Here is a 21,867-nt window from a genome sequence, read left to right as displayed (position 1 = left end):
GCTAAAGGAACTACTGCCAAATAGAATGAAGACGATAGAAGAAAATATCCATGCACGTTGGTATTTCTAACGCTGGAATCCTTAGTCACCCTTTTGGTACTTCACCCAACATGATCATAAGCAGATGACAGCCTTTACATGATAACAGTAGCTAGAGATAAGAATAAGAGAAATCCCACTTTTCAAGTCATTGTTAGTTGTAAATAAAGTGGAAGGTCGAAAAGGTCTCCTTAGCAGAGCCACGGTTCGCCCCTAAGCAGCCTCTTGCAGAGCCCCCGGGATTCACCTCAAGCTCTGTGGCCTCACTTAGTAAGCTCAGTGTACGGAAATGTGATGTCGTCCTCACGCTTGTCAAATCTTGGCCCTGACCGTTCCCCCAGTTGTGTTAATTTCTTTTCTTTTTTTTTTTTTAAATGGTAGGTTTCTGCTTTTAAGATTTATTTATTTTTTTATTGATTGATTGATTGGTCGCTATGTTGGGTCTTCGTTTCTGTGCTAGGGCTTTCTCCAGTTGTGGCAAGCGGGGGCCGCTCTTCATCGCGGTGCGCGGGCCTCTCACTGTCGTGGCCTCTCTTGTTGCGGAGCACAGGCTCCAGACGCGCAGGCTCAGTAGTTGTGGCTCACGGGCCCAGTTGCTCCGTGGCATGTGGGACCTTCCCGGGCCAGGGCTCGAACCCGTGTCCCCTGCATTAGCAGGCAGATTCTCAACCACTGCGCCACCAGGGAAGCCCCAGTTGTGTTAATTTCTGATCAGTGTTCTAACACAGTAGGATTCTATCAATGTCATCTTGATAAATGTATTACTATTGGCATCTGATGCTATTCTGATCTTAATCCCTCGGATAGCTCATTATCTCACGGAGTTCGGAAGATCTAACAATGATGGATCTTCATGTGAATCCACTTATTCAACATGCTGGGTTCGTGTGACCTCTTTCCGTCTAGAAACCCATGCACTTCATTTGTAGGAAGTTATGTCTTCCATTTCCCTCTTTTTCTTTGCTCTCTTTTCGAGATTACTATTATTCAGATTTCAGAACTTCTAGAATGGTTCTAAGTAAAACTTTTTTTTTCTCTAGTTTGTATCTCTTTACTCTTGGAGAACGTCCTCGAGAATAGATTTCATCTTGTCACTATATTTTTAATTTCTAAGAACTGATTTTTTTGTTCTAAACATTCATTCCTTTTTTTTTTTTTTTGGACTGTGCTGAGTGGCTTGCGGGATCTTAGTTCCCCGACCAGGGAGATTGAAACTGGGCCCTCAGCAGTGAAAGCTGGGAGTCCTAACCACTGGACCACCAGGGAATTCCCATGACCTTGGAGTTTATGCAATAAATTTTGGTGAGCAGGACTATGTTTTCTGGAGGGATTAGAAGTAAATTCTGTCATCCAGAATTTGGTCTTTGTCTAGGCAGTGAATTCTACCTTGACTTTAAAAAAAGATGTACTTTTAACGATCACACTCTAGATTTGTAGAAAAGTTGTCTTTACAAGTAAATTTTAATTCACGTGACTACAGGTTAAATAAATTTATTACTCCTGCAAGTGTAAATTTTTGCTTTGCAATTATTTTTGAAGCCAGTCTAAATATACTAGCTGACCTTTTAAGTAAAAAAAAAAGAAAAGAAAAGTCATTTTAAGCACTTTATCCATTGTGTATGATTACAGTAAAAGTTGCTGGGAAAATAATAGATTCGAATATATTAACTCAAATTAAGAGATAATGAAAGAGACAGATGTACCAATTAAATCTATCGATGGCAATTTAATTCCTTGCCACTTAGAGACCAGCAGGAACTCATGTGTAGTCAAACCAAGTTAGGTTTATTTAGCCTGCTGCACCAAGGGAGGATTCTAGCATGGGTGGCTCAGTAATGGAGTAATGTGGGAGGTGGGAGGACTTTATTATAGGATTTGGGCTTATGCTGGATGATTCTGAGACAACAAAGGAGTCATCTCTAGATTGGATGCTGAAGTAAGGGCAGTTCTGTGATTGGATAGCTTGGTTGTTTCTGTCCAGGAGGCAAGGAGATGGAAGCAGGGCTAGAATTGTCATTGCAGGGGACTTCCCTGGCGGTCCAGTGGTTAAGACTCCGCGCTTCCAATGCAGGGGGTGCAGGTTGCACCCCTGGTCGGGGAACTAAGATCCCACATGAATTGTCATTGGGAAATGAGTTAGCATAAAGGAGGGATGTTCAGTTATTTTTGTAGTTTTAGAAGTTGTGCTCTGGCCATATGTGGCTGTTGAGCCCTTGGAATGTGGCTGATCCTATTTGAGGTGTGTTCTACATGTGAAATAGTACAAAAAAGGAATGTAAAATATTTCCCTAATAATTTTTCTTATTGAGTACCTATTGACGTAACTGGACATACTGGGTTTGGTAAAATATATTAAAATTAACCTCAAGTGTTTATTTTTATTCTTTTTAATGTGACTACCGGAAAATTTAAAGTCGGGAATTCCCTGGCAGCCCAGTGGTTAGGACTTGGCGCTTTCACTGCCCGGGAGGCAACTAAGATCCTGCAAGTCATGCTGGGCACCCAAAAAAAGAAAGAAAATTTGAAGTCTTGCATGTGGCTTGCTGACGGGTTCACATCACAATTCAGATGGGCAGCTGTGGAATGTCAGTGGGTCTTGGGTAGGTAATTATCATTATTTCTTCCCAGCGTGAACCTTCAGCTGGCCCCTCGCTCCCACTCCTTTTGAGAAAGACTTCAGACAAATCAAAGATTGTCTCATTCTCTTCCGAAAAATCGAGAGGGAGCCTCAAGTTAATTACTTTTAGTGCAAGATGATGCTTCTCTTATTAGGATGCATTTCTGAGAAACTGATGATAAAAGGCATTCTTGCTCTTTATAGAAGTATTTTTCAAAGGACTTTTTAAAATGAGGCTTAACTATATTTAAAGCAGTATTTCTCAACCTTCTTTTCATTACCGCTGCCCTGCCCCACTGAGTCTTTTCAGACATTTTTTTCCCTAACGGTACCCACCCCCCGCCTAAAATTTTAATAGAAGAGATATACTGTATATCAGTTTATGTAATATCTATATCTATATCTATCTAAGTATGTATGTATGTATATATATACATATACATATACACACACACACACATATATATATATATAAAATCTGTGCTTCATATATAAAGAGTAAGATGAACCATGAACTAATTTTTACCCCATGGGGGAATGTATAGTTTAAAGTAAGCACAAGAGCTAACATTTATTATGCTTTTAGAGTACACTCAGTAGTGCTGAGGCTAACCTTTATTTGCACCTCAGAATAACATTAGCATGGGTGGTGTATTTATTCTCCCGTCAGTTGAAGCCCAGAGATTTAAAAGAATATTTTACCCCGGCCACATTGCTATCAGAAGGACCAGAACTACAACTAGTTTTTCAACACTTTGGAATCTTTTTTAGACTAAACCAAAGATGAGAGTTCAGAGTCCTAAGAGGAATAGAAGAGTTGAACACAAGGCACTCAGGAAAGAATTTGAAATCTATGCAAATACTTGACCAAATTTGGTAATGAAACACCTTTTTGCTTATTTCCTAATTTTTAAAAGATCACACTTTGACTTTAATCTGCTTTCAGCTTGCTAGTTTATATATTCCATGATTGGGAATTGATCATGGTTTAGACTGCCTTGCATTTTTAATGGAAAATCGGAGGTATTGCTCTAATGTTCAAAGTCCGGCAGTGCTGGACCACCCTGTGCAACCCCAAGCTGGATGTCAAATGTGCCTGCATTCTAACCGTGAAAGTAACAGAGGTTGTTGTAGAAGATGTGTAAAGTGTAGGAAAATATCAGGGCAGAAATTGCCCATAATTCCACTATGGTTGGCTTTTGTTAGTTTTCTTTCTGGGCTCTTTTTTTCCTCATCCTCACATATGTGCAGATATATATGCATTTTAGAAAGCAAAGCTAAAATTATGTTGAATATATAGTTTATATACTGAACAAAGAGGTGTGTGGCTTTCTCTATCAATGTAAGCATTTCTCCATGTCATTAACTGCTGCAAACATGTTGTTTTGCCAGATAGTCCAATGAAGAGTTAAATGTACTATTTTCCTAGTATTGGGACACTTAGGTTCTTTAAATATTATATGTCCCAAGCAGTTAAATTTTCATACGTAAATCTATACTTTCATTTGGTGTAGCTAATAAAAGCAGAACTGCCAAAGCAAAAAATATAAAAACATGTGAACTCAATAAGAGGAGAAATAAACTTATTCTGCATCACTTTTATTACTTGGATTGAGTTTTTTAATAATTTTCCCCTTGCCTGGTTTTTTTTTTCTTTTTTTTTTTTTTTGGATAAATTATCTTGTTAAGTGACTTTTAAATCCCCCTTAGCTTTTCTATTGTATTACAATAGTCCCTTTGAGGAGCTAGTCTTCAGATTATTTGTCTTGAGGATTTTGAATCAAAATAACCATGTCTACACAAACATGTCCAACTCAACTGGACCGTAAAATCCAATTAGCTGGTATTTGTCTGTGTTCGTAGCAGAGCAGCAGAGACTTGAAAATACACTGAGCCCAGGAGAACCTGCCCAATGCATTTAATTCAGTGTATATATTCATCTTCTTCATGGTTATTAGTTTGCAGCAGCTTCTAACTCAACCTGAGATTCTCTCTGAAGTATTTTAAAGGAGTAACAGTGCATAGATGCTCCTTTAGATCTCACCTGCCCTTTCCAGCCAGAGGAAAAGTGACCTCACTGGGTTTGGGTTTATTTTCCTCCGAGCGTAAAACTGGGGTGAAAAGAAAACGGAAGGATGGGGTGATGGGCGGGGGCTGGATTTGGTGTGAGTCCAAGTCGACAGTTCCCGATGATGCTCAATTTTGGGTTAAATACTCACGCCTCCTTGGAAGAAGTTAATGAGGGCTTCCCTGGTGGCGCAGTGGTTGAGAATCTGCCTGCCAATGCAGGGGACACGGGTTCGAGCCCTGGTCTGGGAGGATCCCACATGCCGCGGAGCAAGTAGGCCCGTGAGCCACAACTACTGAGCCTGCGCGTCTGGAGCCTGTGCTCCGCAACAAGAGAGGCCGCGATAGTGAGAGGCCCGCGCACCGCGATGAAGAGTGGCCCCCGCTCGCCGCAACTAGAGAAAGCCCTCGCACAGAAACGAAGACCCAACACAGCCAAAAATAAATAAATAAATAAATAAATGTGAAACCTTTAAAAAAAGAAGAAGAAGTTAATGAACATCGTGTCAGTACTGACCCTGGTGTCTTGGTCCTTGTCTTTATTGCAGCGTTTCGTCCACTAGTCCAGCCTCCCCTGACTGCCAGGCTTCCTCAGCTCTCATCCTGAGTCACCACTTTGTGAGTTGTGTCCGACTGTTTCCACTGTTTCCATCTCCTAATCCTCTCCACTTTGGACTTCTGATGGCATTTTCTCCTTGATGGCCGCTAATCTCTGTCCATTGTCAGAGCCCTTCTTCAGATTCCTCTTCCTCAGGGTTCCAGACCTTTGACTTCACCTGCCTCATGCCATTCCGATGATCTCAGAGATGCACGTGGCTGCTGCTGCCTTCCTTCATCCAACAGTGGGTGATGTAACTTTTGACTCCTTCCTCTCCTTGGTCACCACGGTTTCCATCAATTTTATTTCTAGAACATCTTCCTCCTTGTCATTACTGCCTGGTTACTTTTTCTAAATCACAGTTCAAATTTTGTGCCACCAACTCTGCTCTAAAACCTCCAATGGTTCCCTGCAGCCTCCAAAACTCATACAAAATTCTTTTTTTTTTTTTTTCTTAAAAAAACAGCTTTAATGAAATATTCACATACCATGCAATTGATCCATTTAAAGTATAATGTCTGGAACTTCCCTGGTGGCGCAGTGGTTAAGAATCCGCCTGCCAATGCAGGGGACACGGGTTCGAGCCCTGGTCCGGGAAGATCCCACATGCCGCAGAGCAACTAAGCCCGTGAGCCACAACTACTGAGCCTGCAAGCCACAACTATTGAGCCCACGTGTCACAACTACTGACGCCTGAGCACCTAGAGCCCGTGCTTCACAACAAGAGACGCCACCACAATGAGAAGCCCGCGCACCGCATCGAAGAGTAACCCCCGCTCGCCGCAACTAGAAAAAGCCTGCACGCAGCAATGAAGACCCAATGCAGCCAAAAAAAAAAAAAAAGTATACATGTCAGTGGTTTTTAGTATATTCACAGAATTGTACCACCATCACCACAGTCAATTTTAGCACATTTTCATTTCCTCGTAAAGAACCCCCTTACCTGTTAGTGGTCTTTCCAACTCTTCAGTTCTGAGTAACCGCTAGTGCACTTTATGTCTTTATAGATTTGCCTGTTCCTAATGGAATTAAATAATATGTCACTGTGTGCTCTTTTGTGACTAGCTTCTTTCACTTAGCAATATTTTTTCAGTGGTTCTCCATGTTATAACATGTATAAGTAGTTCATTTCTTTTTGTTCCTGAATAATGTTCCATTGGAAAGAGAAAACCAGATTTTATTCTTCCATGCATCAGTTGATGGACATTTGGATTGCTTCTACTTTTATGCCTGCTATAAATAATGCTGCTACCAATACTCTTGTACAAGTTTTTGTGTGGACGTAGGTTTTCACTTTTCTTGGGTATATATCTAGGAGTGGAATTGCTGGGTCATACGGTAAATCTATGTTTAACATTTTGAGGAATCGCCAGACTGTTTTCCAAAGCAGCTGCACCTTTTACATTCCCACTACCAACGTATGAGGGTCCAGTTTCTCCTTTCTTTGTTATATTGTCTGTCTTTTTGATTACCGCCATCCTAGTGAGTGTGAATTGATATCTCATCGTGGGGTTTGATTTGCATTTTCCTAATGGCTCACGATGTTGAGCATCTTTTCACGTGCTCCTCGGCCATTTGTGTTATCTGCCTTAGAGGAACGTCTACTCAGATCCTTCCTCCTTTCTTTTTTTGGCCACGCTGCACAGCTTGTGGGATCTTAGTTCCCTGACCAGGGATTGAACCTGGGCCACGGCAGTAAAAGCGCTGAGTCCTAACCACTGGACCGCTGAGGAATTCCTGATCCATTTTTAAACTGGGTTATTTGTTACAAAGTTCTTAAGATGTCATTCAAAGCCCTTCATAACCTGGCCTCCAATGTAATCTTTCTTGTCTCATTTCCAGTTATCACCTCTGTCCCTCCCTTCTCCTGGTCTCCCCGAGTAGACTCTGAGCCTGTAGCTATAAAGAACTCACTTATATTCCCTAAATGTTGTGTTCCGGCATGCCTTTCCGCATGCCGTTCCCTCTGTGGGACTGCCTTCCTCTGGGCCTCAGGTAGGGCTATCCCCTCACATCCCCCATCCTTTCAGAGGCTAGCAGAGATGTTACTTGAGGTGGATGAAACTGGAGCGTGCCTACTTCTTCCTTTGGGTGTGTCTACCACCCAAGACTGAGCTCCCCGAGGTCAAGGACAGTATCCAATTGTATCCCTAGGGGCTTAGCATAATTAACGTGGAGCAAAAACTTGGTAAATATTTGTTGAATGAACCATGAAGTTTTGGGAAAACACTTTTTTTGTCATCCACCCATTTATGATATTGGTAAACATTTTCCCATCATTCTTGCTTTGGTGATGACGTCTTCCTCTAAAAATTCTGATGTAACAAAAACAAGCAAACAGGGAATGAAAGTAGTAAGCAAAGAAAGTTGCCTGCATTGTACACTGACCTCAAGTCTGATCTTTACTCCAGCTTTTATCCTGATTGATGACCTTTCCTTGTAAATCCAAGACACACAGCGGCTTATCGGGTAGCCGCGCCACATGCCCTGTCCTTGATTACTCTTCAAGGTGGATGGAGGTCAAAGGAGGACTCTCTGCTAAGAGAGGCAACAACTTGCCACGTGATCCCTTGCTCTGCCTCCTGGTTTAAACCACCACTCCAAGAATATCAAACGGGCTGTGTCACTGTCTTCACCAATGTCTTGAAAAGAAACAGAAAGTTTATGCACCAAAGCTGAATAGCGATACATTTACCTTTTTAAATGTTGTTGTTTTTTAATTTTATTTTTTATTTATTTATTTTTGGCTGCCTTGGGTCTTCGTTGCTGCACACAGGCTTTCTCTAGTTGCGGCGAGCTGGGACTACTCTTCATTGCGGTGCGCGGGCTTCAGTAGTTGTGGCTCACAGGCTCTGGGCACGCAGGCTCAGTAGTTGTGGTGCACGGGCTTAGTTGCTCTGCAGCATGTGGGATCTTCCGGGACCAGGGCTCGAACCCGTGTCCCCTGCATTGGCAGGCGGGTTCTCAACCACTGCGCCACCAGGGAAGCCCTGGACCTTGCATTTGTAACTAGTGATGTTTCTTCCATTCAGCTCAGGCGAACAGCTGATGCCTGTCCTATTGTTAGAATTTGGACTTTTAGAAAGGAAAGGAGCTGGTGGCACAGCCAAGCAAGGTGAGAGTCAACAGATGCACCCAGAACTTGAATATGTGTATTTGAGGTGGCGCTGGATGATAGCCATCTGCGGTCCCCAACTGCTGGTGCCGAGAAATGATGCAGAGCTGGGAGGTCAGATCCCGGAGGTAGCCCAGGCCGATACACACGCTTGGGAAGGCTGTAGACCACTCATTTAATGTAGAGTGGTCTACATTAAATGAAGCCTTCAGGGTCGGCTTTATCCATGATTTGCACAGCTAGGGCTCTCGAGGGTTGGGGGTGAGGTGGCAGAAGAGAGGAATGTGGAGCTGCCCAGACCCCTTAACTCTATGGACTGCACAGGGGCCATTAGCTCCAGCAACGTTTCACACACACCAGACCCTCACTGTTACTGAAGCAATTTGTGAACCAAAGTGAAGACTCTACTAGGGAAGATAAAGGTTAGGAAACTGCTAAGTGGCTCACTCTGGGAATCAGCTCCCAGGCCTCAGGACAAGGCACATCACTCCCTGTTCCCACTTGGATGTATGGCCAGGCTGGGTGTTCGCCGGAACATGAGGGAAATCCAGTCTATGGAGGCTGAAGCTGATTTCTGTAACAAGGTCTGGTTGCCAGCAACGGTGCCGCCTTAACCTTGCTCGGTGTAGGCCTGATAGGGTGCGTAGCGCCCCCTGGTGGCCAGAGGGAGCAACTACGTGCCATGCCAGCCAACACGTCTGTCTTCATTAGCATTTTCTTTTCTTTTCTTTTCTTTTTTTTTTTTTTTTTTTTAATTCTTGGCCGCGTTGGGTCTTCATTGCTGCTCGCGGGCCTTCTCTAGTTGCAGCAAGTGGGGACTACTCTTCGTCGCGGTGCGCAGGCTTCTCATTGCGGTGGCTTCTCTTGTTGCGGAGAAGGGGGCTCTAGGCGTGCTGGCTTCAGTAGTTGTGGCACGTGGGAGTAGTGTGGCTCGCGGGCTCTAGAGTGCAGGCTCAGTAGTTGTGGCGCACGGGCTTAGTTGCTCCGTGGCATGTGGGATCTTCCCGGACCAGGGCTCGAACCCGTGTCCCCTGCATTGGCAGACGGATTCTTAACCACTGCACCACCAGGGAAGCCCTTATTAGCCTTTCTTGATAATTCTGTTCCCCTTCCCCCTCCTCTTTCCTGTGCCCACTCTGGTCTACTTCAAGCCCCCCACCTTCCTCCCTGCCCCCGAGCAATGATGAACAAAATCTTCACTGCCTGAAGAAAAGAAGCAATAGTAAAGCCTTTCTTTTGTTTACTTAGGGGGAGAGCCTGTGCTAATGGGGTCAGACAGGCAAGGCATGAAGTGATAAAAAGGATGAAAAAAGAAACAAACCCAGGAGGGCCTAAATGGAAATAGTGTGTCAAAATCGTAAGAACCCCCCCAACTTTTCACTTATCCTGTGTCTTTATATAGAACAAATCTGAAGTTTCAGTGAAAAAAAGATTTTACAAATTTAGGGCTGCTCGAAAATTTCTGAACTTTAAATGTCGGCTCTGACTGATTTTCATGCTGTGTGCCTGTATGTTAGAGATGCCATAGTGTCTCTAAATTGGAATACGGCATAGTTTGATCTGAAAGTTTAACTAACTTCTACCACGGCTTGGCGGGGGGCGGGGAACCGACGTAAGGCTCTAGTACTTGGACTTCGAAAAAGTTGCCTGGACCAAGTGTTGAAGACACACGTTCGCCTTATAACAGCCCTTCTCAGAGAGTTCAGGAAACAGGACAGCTGAGGGTTGCCAACCCCAGATCAGTGCAGAGTGTGTGCCTGTGTGAGAAGCAGATGGTGAAAATATAAAATGCTATAGGTGCTAAAAAGGAAACTGCATTTTTGCACCTCATCAGCCTCTAAACAAGCATAAGGGTACAGAACACAGTCTTTTTTTTTAAATGGCAGTGGAATTTAATATCTGTGTGGTTATTTCCTTTAAGTAATATTAAGAGCTAAGAGACAGAGAAGTAAATCGGTGCCAGGAATGAAGTAACGGTTTAGATAAAATGCCGCTGACTCTGGTCTTATTCATCCCAGCAACTCGGAAACCCTCCCTGGGTGTCTCTGCAGAGCCTTACTGACCACGAACGGAGGCCAGCTACGGGGAGGGCTCCTCTCCTTTAAAGCGAAACACATGACTGGAGAGCGCCGAGCCCAGCCCCGGGCCCCCAGCCCGCCGGCCCGGATGGGTGGGTGGGTCCTCGCATAATTAGCCAGGGAAACGCAGCCTCCGTCCGCTTCTGGCTGCAGCTCCGCAGGCACCTCTGGGTCTCCCTGATCTTCGGAGGGTGGCCTGGCGCTTCGTTCTTTCCGATCACAGCGTAGACGGCCGGGGGGGCGGGGGGCGGGGCGCCGGCAAGACCCCGTGCGGCTCCAGCCAACCGCCCGAAGAGGCCGAGGGCGGCAGCTCTTCCCGCTCGGAGGTGCGCCGTCCAAGATGCTGGGGATCATCGCCATCACAGGTAAGGCGGAAGCCGGGTCAGCTGTGTCCTGCCTCCGTGGCAGGTGGAGGAACCTGCATATGGACATGGGCGGGTCGGGGGCCGCAGGGCAGCGGCTGGACATCCTGATGGGCATTTAACGCTCTCACTGTGCTGACTTTTTGATCAGAAGATCGTTCTCTTTTCGGCTCAGCAGGCACCCAGCAAACCCAACGTTTTCTTTTTGCCTCTGCAGGAATCTTCCTGACCCGGGCCCAGGGGAGACCTGGAATGCATTTTGTGAGGGGTTGCACCTCTTCCCCTGGTGGAGGGGAACGACAACCCCACCCCAACAGATGCATGTTAGATTGGGGTGAATTTGAAAGTAGGTTGTGAAAACCTAATTGCTTGCTATAGTCATTAAAAAAAGGTAAATTCATGTTGTTGAGAAATTGCCGTATTTGACATTTTGACCTGCTTATTAGGAACTGGCAATGAAGGTACACTTGGCCATTTAGGGGATGAAAATATTAGCTGTGGTTTGTGTGGTGGTTTTTTTTGGGGGGGGGGTGTGAAGTAGAAAGGGATAGCTTTATTGCTTTGCCAGGCAAAAGGGGACACAGCAGGTCTTGCCTTGAAAAATTGTGTCCCAACGCGGGACACAGAATTTGATGAGGAGCTTTATAAGGATACTTCAGGGGCAGGGTTGCTGACAAGATTAGGGTGTGTGCAGGGTCTCAGGTGGTTGGTCTCCTGATCTTGAGGAGCTTCTCTGGTCCCTTGAATCTTGCCTCAGATGGTTTCTTGGCTGCTCCTTCCTTGATTAGCAACTGTTCGAATCCACCCGTTGGAACTCAGGGAAGGTCATGGAGGCTGGAGTCTTGCCTGGTGTCAGGGCTTAATGAAGCTCAGGTTCTTGATGTCTCATCGCAGAAGGAATCCAGTGAGAGACAAAGTGATAGGCACGAAGCGGATTTATTCAGAGGGAAACACACTCTACAGGACAGAGTGTGGCCCATCTCAGAAGGTGAGAAAGGCCTGTGTGGTGGTTTTAATAAAGCCATAGTTACTGTAAAGTTGGTGACTAACAGGCTACAGTATTTGGGCAGTGAATAATAAAAATGTATGATCTTAAGCTTGCTTTCTAGAAATCTGGCTGTTGAGTGTGAATGATAATATTTAATACCTACCTCCAGCAAATTAGTTACAGGTATCAAACTTGTGGAATGTACTCAGAGCTCCTCTTGCTTGTCATTTGATCTTCTAATGCTAATGTACTGCAGCCTGAATCCTTAGGAACCTGCCTGTTTTCTCCTCCTTTCTGCCTTTTGCCCTCATCAAAATTAAACTCCATTTGCTAATTTAGGTTTATAAGACCAGCTCTTCTCTGAATATTTGAGATCTTTGTTCTCCAAAAAGTGCAGTATAGAATTTCTAGGACTTGAAATTTTTCTCCGTATCTCTCACTTCCTATAGATAAGCTTGTTTACTTTGAAATTTCCTTAAAATTCCTTCCCCAAGTTAACTCGACTTGCCTTTCTACCCTGTATGTAGCGTGAAAATTTACATGATACCTAGAAAGTATTATTAGACTACACAAAACTTAAAAATTAAAAACACAAAATTCATTTTTTTCCCAGATCATTAATTTTTCTATGAATGAGACATAAAATGCTCAACCCTGAGAGAGCCTGCCTGGGAGTGTGGTTTGTGGGGTGTCACAGCTGGGGGTGGGGCTTCTATGATGATGACTTTTTCCGGGTGCTTTTTGTGTACAGTATGATCTTTATTATATTCACTATTTGATGAGTTTATCACATGCTCAGTTTCTTATGGGAAAGGAAGGTGGGCCTTTTTAAGCAGAAGTTGAGTTAACAAACTTGGGATACTTGGGGGCTTTAAAAAATTGGTTCAGATAATCCTAATGGGATGCTAAATGAATGGAAACAGTTGCAAGGACTGTCTAATCTTTAAGGCAACTTTAAATAATTGGATCAATTGCTTTCTGAGTTTTACTTTTATTACAATGTTGATATGAAGGATGTGGCAAAATGTTGTTTTTTCCTGGTAAAAAGAAAGTGTGCAGAAAATCTTAAACTCCAAAAAGTTTATCGCAAATAAACATTTCATAATGGAAGGAGTAAAAATTAAAAAGGAGTTTCAACCGTCTTTTTTTTTTTTTTCTTCTGCAAGTTATTCTGATGAGGAAGATTTACAATCAATGGTCTTTAAATAACTGGTCAGAATCTTGAAAAGAAATGAAGGCTTTTAAAATTGGCATTCAGGAGTAATTGAATAGCAAAGGTTTTTTGTAACTTTGGGATTGCTCATTTAAATAATGTAGGAGAGGGACTTCCCTGATGGTTCAGTGGTTAAGACCCCGCGCTGCCAATGCAGGGGGCCTGGGTTCCATCCCTGGTCGGGGAACTAGATCCCCCCATGCTGCAACTAAGAGCCTGCATGGCACAACTAAAGAACCCGCATGTGGTAACTAAGATCCAGCGTAGCCTAAATAAATTAAAAAAAAATTTTTTTTTAATAAATAAATAAATAATGTAGGAGAAAGTTATTCTCGGCTGCTTTAGTAGGTAGCCTTATGTGAGAATGTGTTTCAGTTTCACAATTCATAGGAAGGGAGCAGGATTGATGACATTTTTGTAGAACTGCTTAGGAATGAGTTTTCATTTTGTAAAGCAGGGGAAAGCTGTCACCTAATACTGACCATTATTCTCCCCTCCTCAGACCCTGTGCACACAATCCCCTGAAGTGAATACAGCAGACCTTCAAGTAGGAGATGATTGATTATTCACATCACATTCTGTTGCCTTTCCTGAAGTCTTTCCCTCACATCATGTTAGCAGTAGCTTAGTTTAAAAACTAGAAAATAAGTAATAGGACACGATGATGAAAGAGGTATCCCCTCCCCACGCACGTATCAGTGGCATGCCAGCAAAAAAAACAAAAAAAACACCACCTTTTTGAATTAGGAAAATATCTTTCCTGTTTTCCCTAACTCACACACAGTATTGAGACAAAATATAGAGTTATCATGAGGAATTAGGGCAACAGTATTCTTTATCTCTAAAGTAAACTGGGAAGAAAGAATCCTCCAATATTCACAAAAGTTCTAGATGATTCATAATGCCCTTCTTTATGCAAATCACTTTACAAGATTGAAAAAATCCCCCCCCCCCCACATGGCTGCTTCTCTCTGCCATGCAGGCAGACTAGTTACCAAGGGATTTGTGAAACCTGAAATTAATACCCTCACAACTCTGGCCCAGTAACTGCCGTGTACCGAGTGCCCACTCTGAGTGGCCGTTATCATGATTTCCCACAAAAATCCTGCAAAAAGTGGTTTTTTAACCCCTTTTTATCATGAAAACTAAGTTTCTCTTGGTGTCCCACAGCTACTAAGAAGCACAGCTGTAGAGTAGCTTGTAAAGGACCTCTTTCTCGTTGTGTAACGGATGCTGATACTGACTTCGTGGTGCCCACATTTTTACATGCCTGCCCAGGTGTCTAAGGGACCACTGAACGCCACTATCAAGGCCAGGGCCAATGATGAGCATCACCTGTATGCATTCCTGTGTGGGGTTTTGCTTCTCTGAGTTTCAACCCCAGTTACACATCTCCCCTTGGAGGTTTCGTGGTTGATGAGCATTAGAATGAGAATAGTTGGTTGGGTGTGTAAGATACAGAGATGGATTTAGAATGTGGAGAATTCCTGGAAAAATTTCAGGGCAATGCTGCACATCATGGGGGAAAGTTAACCAGTTCCAGATGTCACAGCAAGCAGCCCCGATTTGCGTGGGGAATGGAGAGCGCGGGTTATACTAAACCGAAAAAAAAAAAATCAATGTTATAGCTGTTCACAATATTGCACTTTTTATCTGACAAATATATCTAAGTTTGGATTAAAAACTTTAACATTTTGTAATCTATAATATGACATGTTCCTTAAAAGTTTTTTTTTTTTCTTTTAAACCTCTAAAGTAAAAGAAAACAAGTCATACTTTTATCTCTTAATCTCTGAGTATTTGGAAGAGTGAGAAAAGAATGCTGATCTTGCAGCTTTTGGACCCACAAATGGTGGGTGCTTTTTGTGGAGCTTGGGAGCAGGGTGTCTGCATGGAGAGCGCAGGATTCAGTACAGGACCTTTAACCTCTTGTGATCATGGGCCCTTTGGGACTTGGGAGGTGGAGGATTATGAAATTTTTCACAGGGAAAATGTATATTCGCCCATACTCATAGATCTCTTGTGCTTGATTTTATAAATTGGGATTGACTGGACATTTATCTGCAGATAAACATAGTTTAGTAGACGATAACACCGAAAAAGGAAAAGCTTTGACAGTTCTCTTCCAAAGTGGAATTTCTGTCCACGAAATGCTTTCAAGTTTTGGTTTCGTTCGACATTACTAAAGATATAACTATTCGTATATTTTCACATTTATTTGACTTCATTAATGTTCTGTAGGTTTTTTTAGTCTTGGAAGGGCTTGTTAAGCTGTTCAAAATATTAAACAACTCATAGGTTATTACTATTACAGGTATGCTATAAGTTTTCCTATTATGTAGTACCTGAGGATAGTTTATACTTTTAAAAGTAAAAATATAGGGGCAGAAAGTATGTCCTACCAGCTGTCATTTTTCTTCTCCGTTTCACTTTCCACACTTTTTTCTTTAAGGAGACCTTTCGGGACTTCCCTGGCAGTCCAGTGGTTAAGACTCTGCACTTCCACTGCCGGGGGCCAGGGTTCGATCCCTGGTTGGGGAACTAAGATCCCACAAGCGGCAGTGTGGCTAAAAAAAAAAGAAAAGGAGACCTTTCATTTGTCTTAGAAAAACATAAGGACAAACAAAAAGCTTATTCAAAGTCTTTGATAAAACAACTTCTGTAGCTGCACCATCGCTTCACCCGTCACTCGCCTTTATCTTTTCTGCATCTATAAAGCTGTATGTCCACCCTAAAGAGGCTCCTTCTGGGACATATGCAGACAATTAAGTGAGTGAAAGCACTTCCTATGTCATTTTTAAATCATCTTTTTCTTTTCCAAGTAATGTTTCCAACATAGTAACACTCACTCACAAAGGCGTATGACTAGAATGTTCTCCCAGAAAAAGGGACTAGAAATATTTGCTTTCTATGTTGATGTTTATTTACGAAGCAAGACTTACATGATGTTGATGCCACTGACGGTTTTAGTGGAAAACCATGTTGACACAAATCACGTGTCCAGGTAAGACTATGTTTAGGGTGCTGCCGATGAGTGTGGGGATCCTTGCAAGGACTGTAGTATTTCCTCGCCCTTTGAAGTGTCTGTGGGGTGGGGAGAGGACCAGTGACGAGCAGGACTGCGTGAAGATGAAGCATTTGCCGGTCCTGCCCCCTAGAGCTTTCCCAGTTGACACATTGACTGGCTCCCTTTCCCAACCTTTTGGCCATCTTTGATACCTGGCGAGAACATGGAGTTTCTAGGTAAACCGCAGCATCACTGAATATGGGAGCATTGTGTTTGGACTTTCTGGGTATTTGAGAAACTTGCAGGATTAATGGCAGCGTTCTGCAAAATGGCTGGATAACTCAAAGCCCCGCATGAGGGATAATTATACATTGTATCAGAAAGGCCCACCCTAAACCAGTTATTTTGTGGAAGGACTTTCTGGATGCCAAGAAAGTGCATCCCCAAATCAGTGATGCTTAGATGATCAAGCTTTTTGATTTTCCTCTTCCTATCCAATTGGACAAATCTAAGGCAGACAGCAATTCCATAGGGAGCTGATGTGTCAGATTAGAGCAGAGGAGGTTTTGAAGTCATTTAAAAGTAAATGTATTAGTGAAATGCTTGTAAGTGTGGCTGCGAGTAGATTCTGCTACGCTAAGTCCGAACAGGTGAACACTGGACTGTCTTCCCCGAAAGCCGTCTCCACCATTCTTACCTGCTTCCTGTCACTCACCTGCTTCTTCCACTCCCAACAGCTGAACCTGCTGGCGTGGTCCGCTCCTCACTGCCGCCCCACATTTTTTGGCTGTTCTTTTTTCTTTTTTTTTTGATAAGTTGATTATAATTTCATGGATTATAAGCTGTATTGTTATATTTTTACACTGATATTTATTTATTTAGCTGTTCTTTTATGCATTTAACAGCCTCCTGTTTGCTCACCAAGCTAAGATCTTTGAACTCACTTAGAACCTGCGTGCAGACAGCTCATAGAAACACCTTTAAAGAGCTTTCTGCTAACCACAAACTGGAACGTGGGTGGGACGGATGATGGTCTGGGAGTCTCCGCCTTCAGCCAGAACCTGGGAAATGTGGGGTGATTTTGCTGTACTGTGTACAGTTGGGCTGGGAAAGCAGGGAAGGGGAGGAAGGGAGTTCCAGACAGAAAGTAGGGCTCATCTACATGTGACCTTAACTTGGCCCAAAATCGGGGAAAAGGATCTAGATCTGGGTGCAAATAAAGAAGAAGAGAGCAGATAGGGAGCTAACTCAGAATGCCCATTTTCCCCCTTGAAGTGTTTATGCTGGGAGTCAAAGAGGTAAAAACAGGTGCGATATGACTTCACAGAATTTGAAAGAGCACCTAAACTTTATGTTTTGATGGGTTTCTGCAGCATCTTGTGGTGCTGAAGGTCTAGGAGTGTCTCAAGGCTGCCAGGTCTGGAGAGCTGAAGTCTGCTCAAGACTGCCCTCTTCTGTTCAAAAACTCCTTCCCGGGTTTGGACAGTGACTTTATACATGTGAGTGTGATAATGAAAAATTGGACCAACATAAATTGTCTAAAAACAAGGGGACATAAAAATAAATTATGCAACCAGTATGTCATAGTTTTGAAGACTATTAGATAATTTATCCAGAAGAAAATACAGATATTAATAGCCGTTATCACTGGACATTGTCTTTATGGATGTTATTCCCAATTTTCTGTATTTTTAAATCGTCTACAATTCATATAGATCACCGTTGGAATTGGTAAAAAGTAATTAAAAGGAAGTATTTCTGTTCTGAGGAAAACAGTGAAGCAAAAAAAAGAAAAAGCCATTCCAATGGCTTTTGTTTTATTTTTATTCTAGACTGCCAGCTGATGTTTTACCCTCCTAACTAGCCTTTGCTAGTAGTGGAGGGGGCCTATGTTATAGGTGAGGGCACTAAGAACAGAAACTTCAAGAGACGTGCCCAAGGACCCAGTGCTAGAAGGTGGTGCAGCTGAAATTTAAACACCAGTCTGTCTCTAGAGCTTCTGGTCTTTAATCTTCTTCCTTTCTACCTGAATTCTGTCTCTTCTTTGAGGGGTAGGGGAAGAGTTTTTCTGTTATTTAATTCATTGATAAAAATTTGTTGGGGTTTCCCTGGTGGTGCAGTGGTTGAGAATCTGCCTGCCAATGCAGGGGACACGGGTTCGAGCCCTGGTCTGGGAAGATCCCACATGCCGCGGAGCAACTAAGCCCGTGTGCCACAACTACTGAGCCTGCGCGTCTGGAGCCTGTGCTCCGCAACAAGAGAGGCCGCGATAGTGAGAGGCCCGCGCACCGTGATGAAGAGTGACCCCCGCTTGCCGCAACTAGAGAAAGCCCTCGCACAGAAACGAAGACCCAACACAGTCAAAAATAAATAATAAATTAATAAATTTTTTAAAAATTTGTTTTATGGTATATAATGTGAGGCAAAGAGCCACTAAAATCAGGTAGAGTGAATCATTACCCTCTCCATTTTTGTTGTTCTCTATATTTTCATTAGTCATCTGCACTTGTTCATTCTTCTGATTGTTTAAAACAATAACTTCAAACTTAGAGGAAGCAGCAAAAATAAAAATAGTACAGGACACATCATGTACTCTTCACCTAGATTCACTTCTTAACATTTGCCTCATTTGCTTCATTATTTACTCTCTCGCTCTATGTTGGAAAACAAAACAAAATAAAAAACCAACATACAGGTTCCTGTTATGTCTTACGTAGGCATGAGATGTGACGCTTTCTGAATCATCTGAGGATAGGTTATGTACTTCATGGTCCTTCACTCCTAAATGCTTCAGTGTGTATTTCCTAAGAATACAGATATTTCCTTTTGTAATCATAGTACCGTTATCAATGTCGGATATTTACATTATCACAATACTTATTTTATAATCTACCATTCTTTTTTCAATCTTGTCAGTTATCTAATAAGGTCCTTTTTAGCCTTCTCCCCTTGCATTGCAAGATCCATCCTCAGGTCAGGTATTACGTCATAATCTGTTTAGCCTCTTTTAATCTGGAACATCTGTATAACCTTTGTCTTTTAGATATTGCCATGTTCAAAGCATATAGTTCTCTTCCCATTTCTACCACATTCCTTATTTTGTGTTTGCTTTCTCCTAATTGAATTTAGGTTGTGCATTCTTAGCCACAGATGACATTGTTTCCTTCTCAAGGTATTGTACACAATGTCCATCTGTCCCTCATAGGTTGATGTTGAGCTGTTGTCCGATTTCACCACCCTTTCGACCATTAGGCATGTAAGTATCCAGCCCAACTCCCCCCCTCCCCCATTTAGCACCCATTGATTCTTTTTTATTTATTTATTTACGGCCGAGTTGGGTCTTCGTGGCTGCACGCGGACTTTCTCTAGTTGCGGCAAGTGGGGGCTACTCTTTGTTGCAGTGCAGTGGCTTCTCTTGTTGCAGAGCACAGGCTCTAGGGCTCGTGGGCTCAGTAGTTGTGGCGCATGGGCTGAGTTGCTCCGCGGCATGTGGGATCTTCCCGGACCAGGGATCGAACGCGTGTCTCCTGCATTGGCAGGTGGATTCTCAACCACTGCACCACCAGGGAAGTCCAGCGCCCATTGATTCTTGCTTTTATCCAGTCTTTACCTTGACAAAGTAACAAAATTGATGGTCAGGTGATCTTACAACATTAAAAAATTTTTTTTTATTGAAGTAGAGTTGATGTACAATATTACATAAGTTACAGGTGTACTCAGGTGACCTTTTGAATCATTATCTTTGAGTGGGTGCGTAGGATATATGTGTTCTTTCTTCTTTCATGACTGTAACCATGAAAAAACTGCTTTTTACACTGAAATAGAATTTGAATTGCTGTCCACATCAGACATATAGCAATTTTTCTCTTAAGTGTAGGTGTTGACATGTCTAAATAATTTTTCTTGTCATAAGTGGCATTAACAAATTGCAAAGTTACAATGCTTGGAGAATAAGAATTTTAATGCTTTGAGAGTACATGGAGTTTATTTTTCTTTTAAAAAGACAAACTTTGTGTTTACCATTTTGTAAAAAATAGACTTTATTTCTTAGAGCAGTTTTAGGGTCACAGCAAGAAAGAGTGGAAAGTACAGTTCCTATATACTCCCTAACCCCACACATGCCTAGCCTCTCCCACTATCAGCGTCCCACACCAGAGCGGTACATTTGTTACCATCCATGAGCCTACACTGACATCATTATCACTCGAAGTCCATAGTTTACATTGGTGTGGGTTCGTTTACATTGGTTCACTCTTGGTGGTGTACATTCTGTGGGTTTGAACAAATGTATAATGACATGTATCTAGAGTATCATGCAGAGTATTTCACCGTCCTAAAAAGTCCTCCGTGCTCTGCCTGTTCATCCCTCCCACCTCCCTACCCCCGTAACACTGATCTTTTTACTGTCTCCACAGTCTTGCCTTTTCCAGAATGCCATGGAGTTGCAATCGTACAGTATGCAGCCTTTTCAGTTTGGCTCCTTTCACTTAGTAATGTGCGCTTGTTAAGGCTCCTCCACGTCTTCATGATTTGCTAGCTTGTCTTTAGTGCTGAATAATATTTTATTGCCTGGATATACCACAGTTTATTTATCCATTCACCTATGAAGAACGTCTTGGTTGCTTCCAAGTTTTTGCAATTGTGAGTAAAGCTGCTATAAACATCCGTGTGTGGGTTCTTGTGTGGACATGTTTTCAACTCATACCAAATGTGGGTATGAGTAAATACCAAGAATATTTAGGGAAAAACCAAGGAGCATAATTGCTGGATCAGATGGTAAGAGCGTGTTTAGTTTTGCAAGAAACTGCCCCACTGTCTTCCCAAGTGGCTATACTGTTTTGCATTTCCCACATACAACCATGTTTGAAGTCAGTTTACTCCCCTGTAAACCAGCTGGGGGGACCAGGTGACCTCTGCTTTCCAGCTCTAAGGCTCTATGATTGGAAATGATAGCTTCGTAATGGGAACCCAGTTCTTATTCTAGTACTTAGGAAATTAAAGCACTTACAAACAAACCCGCCCAGGCACAGGTGCCTGCCATGCCCTGGGCCACTGATGGAATGTTGTGCGGATAAGAGAGAGGCAGTACAGGAACGCTGCGGCAGTGAGGTTTGACGGCTTTTGGCCAGGGAGGTTTGGCTGGTTTCCGGCATCTGGTGTGCTTCGCCTGGAAGAGGGGGCCCTGGGGGTGATGCTCAGGGCCTCCCCTTGCAGGCTGACGAGGAGGCTGCGCCCTTTGTGACGCGCGCGAGTCCCCCAGGGGCGTCTCCATGCCGCGATGGGGCAGCCGGCAGAGGAAGGCTGGGGCCTCCGGCGCCTCTGTCGGATTGCCCCTGCCGGCCAGCGGCGCGCGCCATGCCCTGCTGGAGTATCTGCCGTGAGTAGCGCGCGCCCCCCAGCGGCGGTTCGCCCCGGAGCCTGGCGGGCCGGATCGCCGGGAGCGCCCCCCAAAGTGTCAGTTAGATGGGTGTGTGGGTTTCCATCCTTCCTCCTTTCCCTTGCGTTGATCAAGCTGCCGGCGCAGGAGCGCGCAGGGGCGGGTGTTAGGAAGGGACACCACAGGACACCATGCCCAGGGCTGCAGAGCCACCCTCTGGACTCCACAGGGTTCGCTGAGGCCCGCGGAGCATGTGCCCGAACCCTGCACTCTCCGAGCCAGCACCTCGCCCGGAGACTGAAAAAGAGAACCGCAGCACAAGGGAGGGCCTAGGCTGCATGTTGCTTCTTGCCGGAAAGAGGCACCTCCGGGAAGACAGTGACCTAGAAGGAGGGGGGTGAGGATT

The 21,867-nt window shown here is 43.6% G+C and overlaps 1 protein-coding gene across 2 annotated transcripts in view; it reads left to right on the top strand.

The window, feature by feature from the left end:
* The window catches only part of AKAP12 (A-kinase anchoring protein 12), a 99,464-nt gene that overhangs the window by 64,475 nt on the left and 13,122 nt on the right, over positions 1 to 21,867 (top strand). Inside the window, exon 1 of one of the 2 annotated variants that reach the window (XM_082405426.1) lies at positions 10,496 to 10,879. The exons of the other annotated variant lie outside the window; for it this stretch is intronic. Within the exon in view, the coding sequence (XP_082261552.1) occupies positions 10,855 to 10,879 (25 nt within the window). The 5' untranslated portion in view covers positions 10,496 to 10,854. Of the gene's footprint in view, positions 1 to 10,495; positions 10,880 to 21,867 lie in introns of those variants that run through there. 2 annotated transcript variants of the gene reach the window in all.

This window comes from Balaenoptera borealis, assembly GCF_965194805.1.
Source record: "Balaenoptera borealis genome assembly, chromosome: 9".
Lineage (NCBI taxonomy): Eukaryota > Metazoa > Chordata > Mammalia > Artiodactyla > Balaenopteridae > Balaenoptera > Balaenoptera borealis.
Note: the sequence above shows the minus strand (reverse complement) of the source record. Positions and strands in the feature narration are given on the sequence as shown.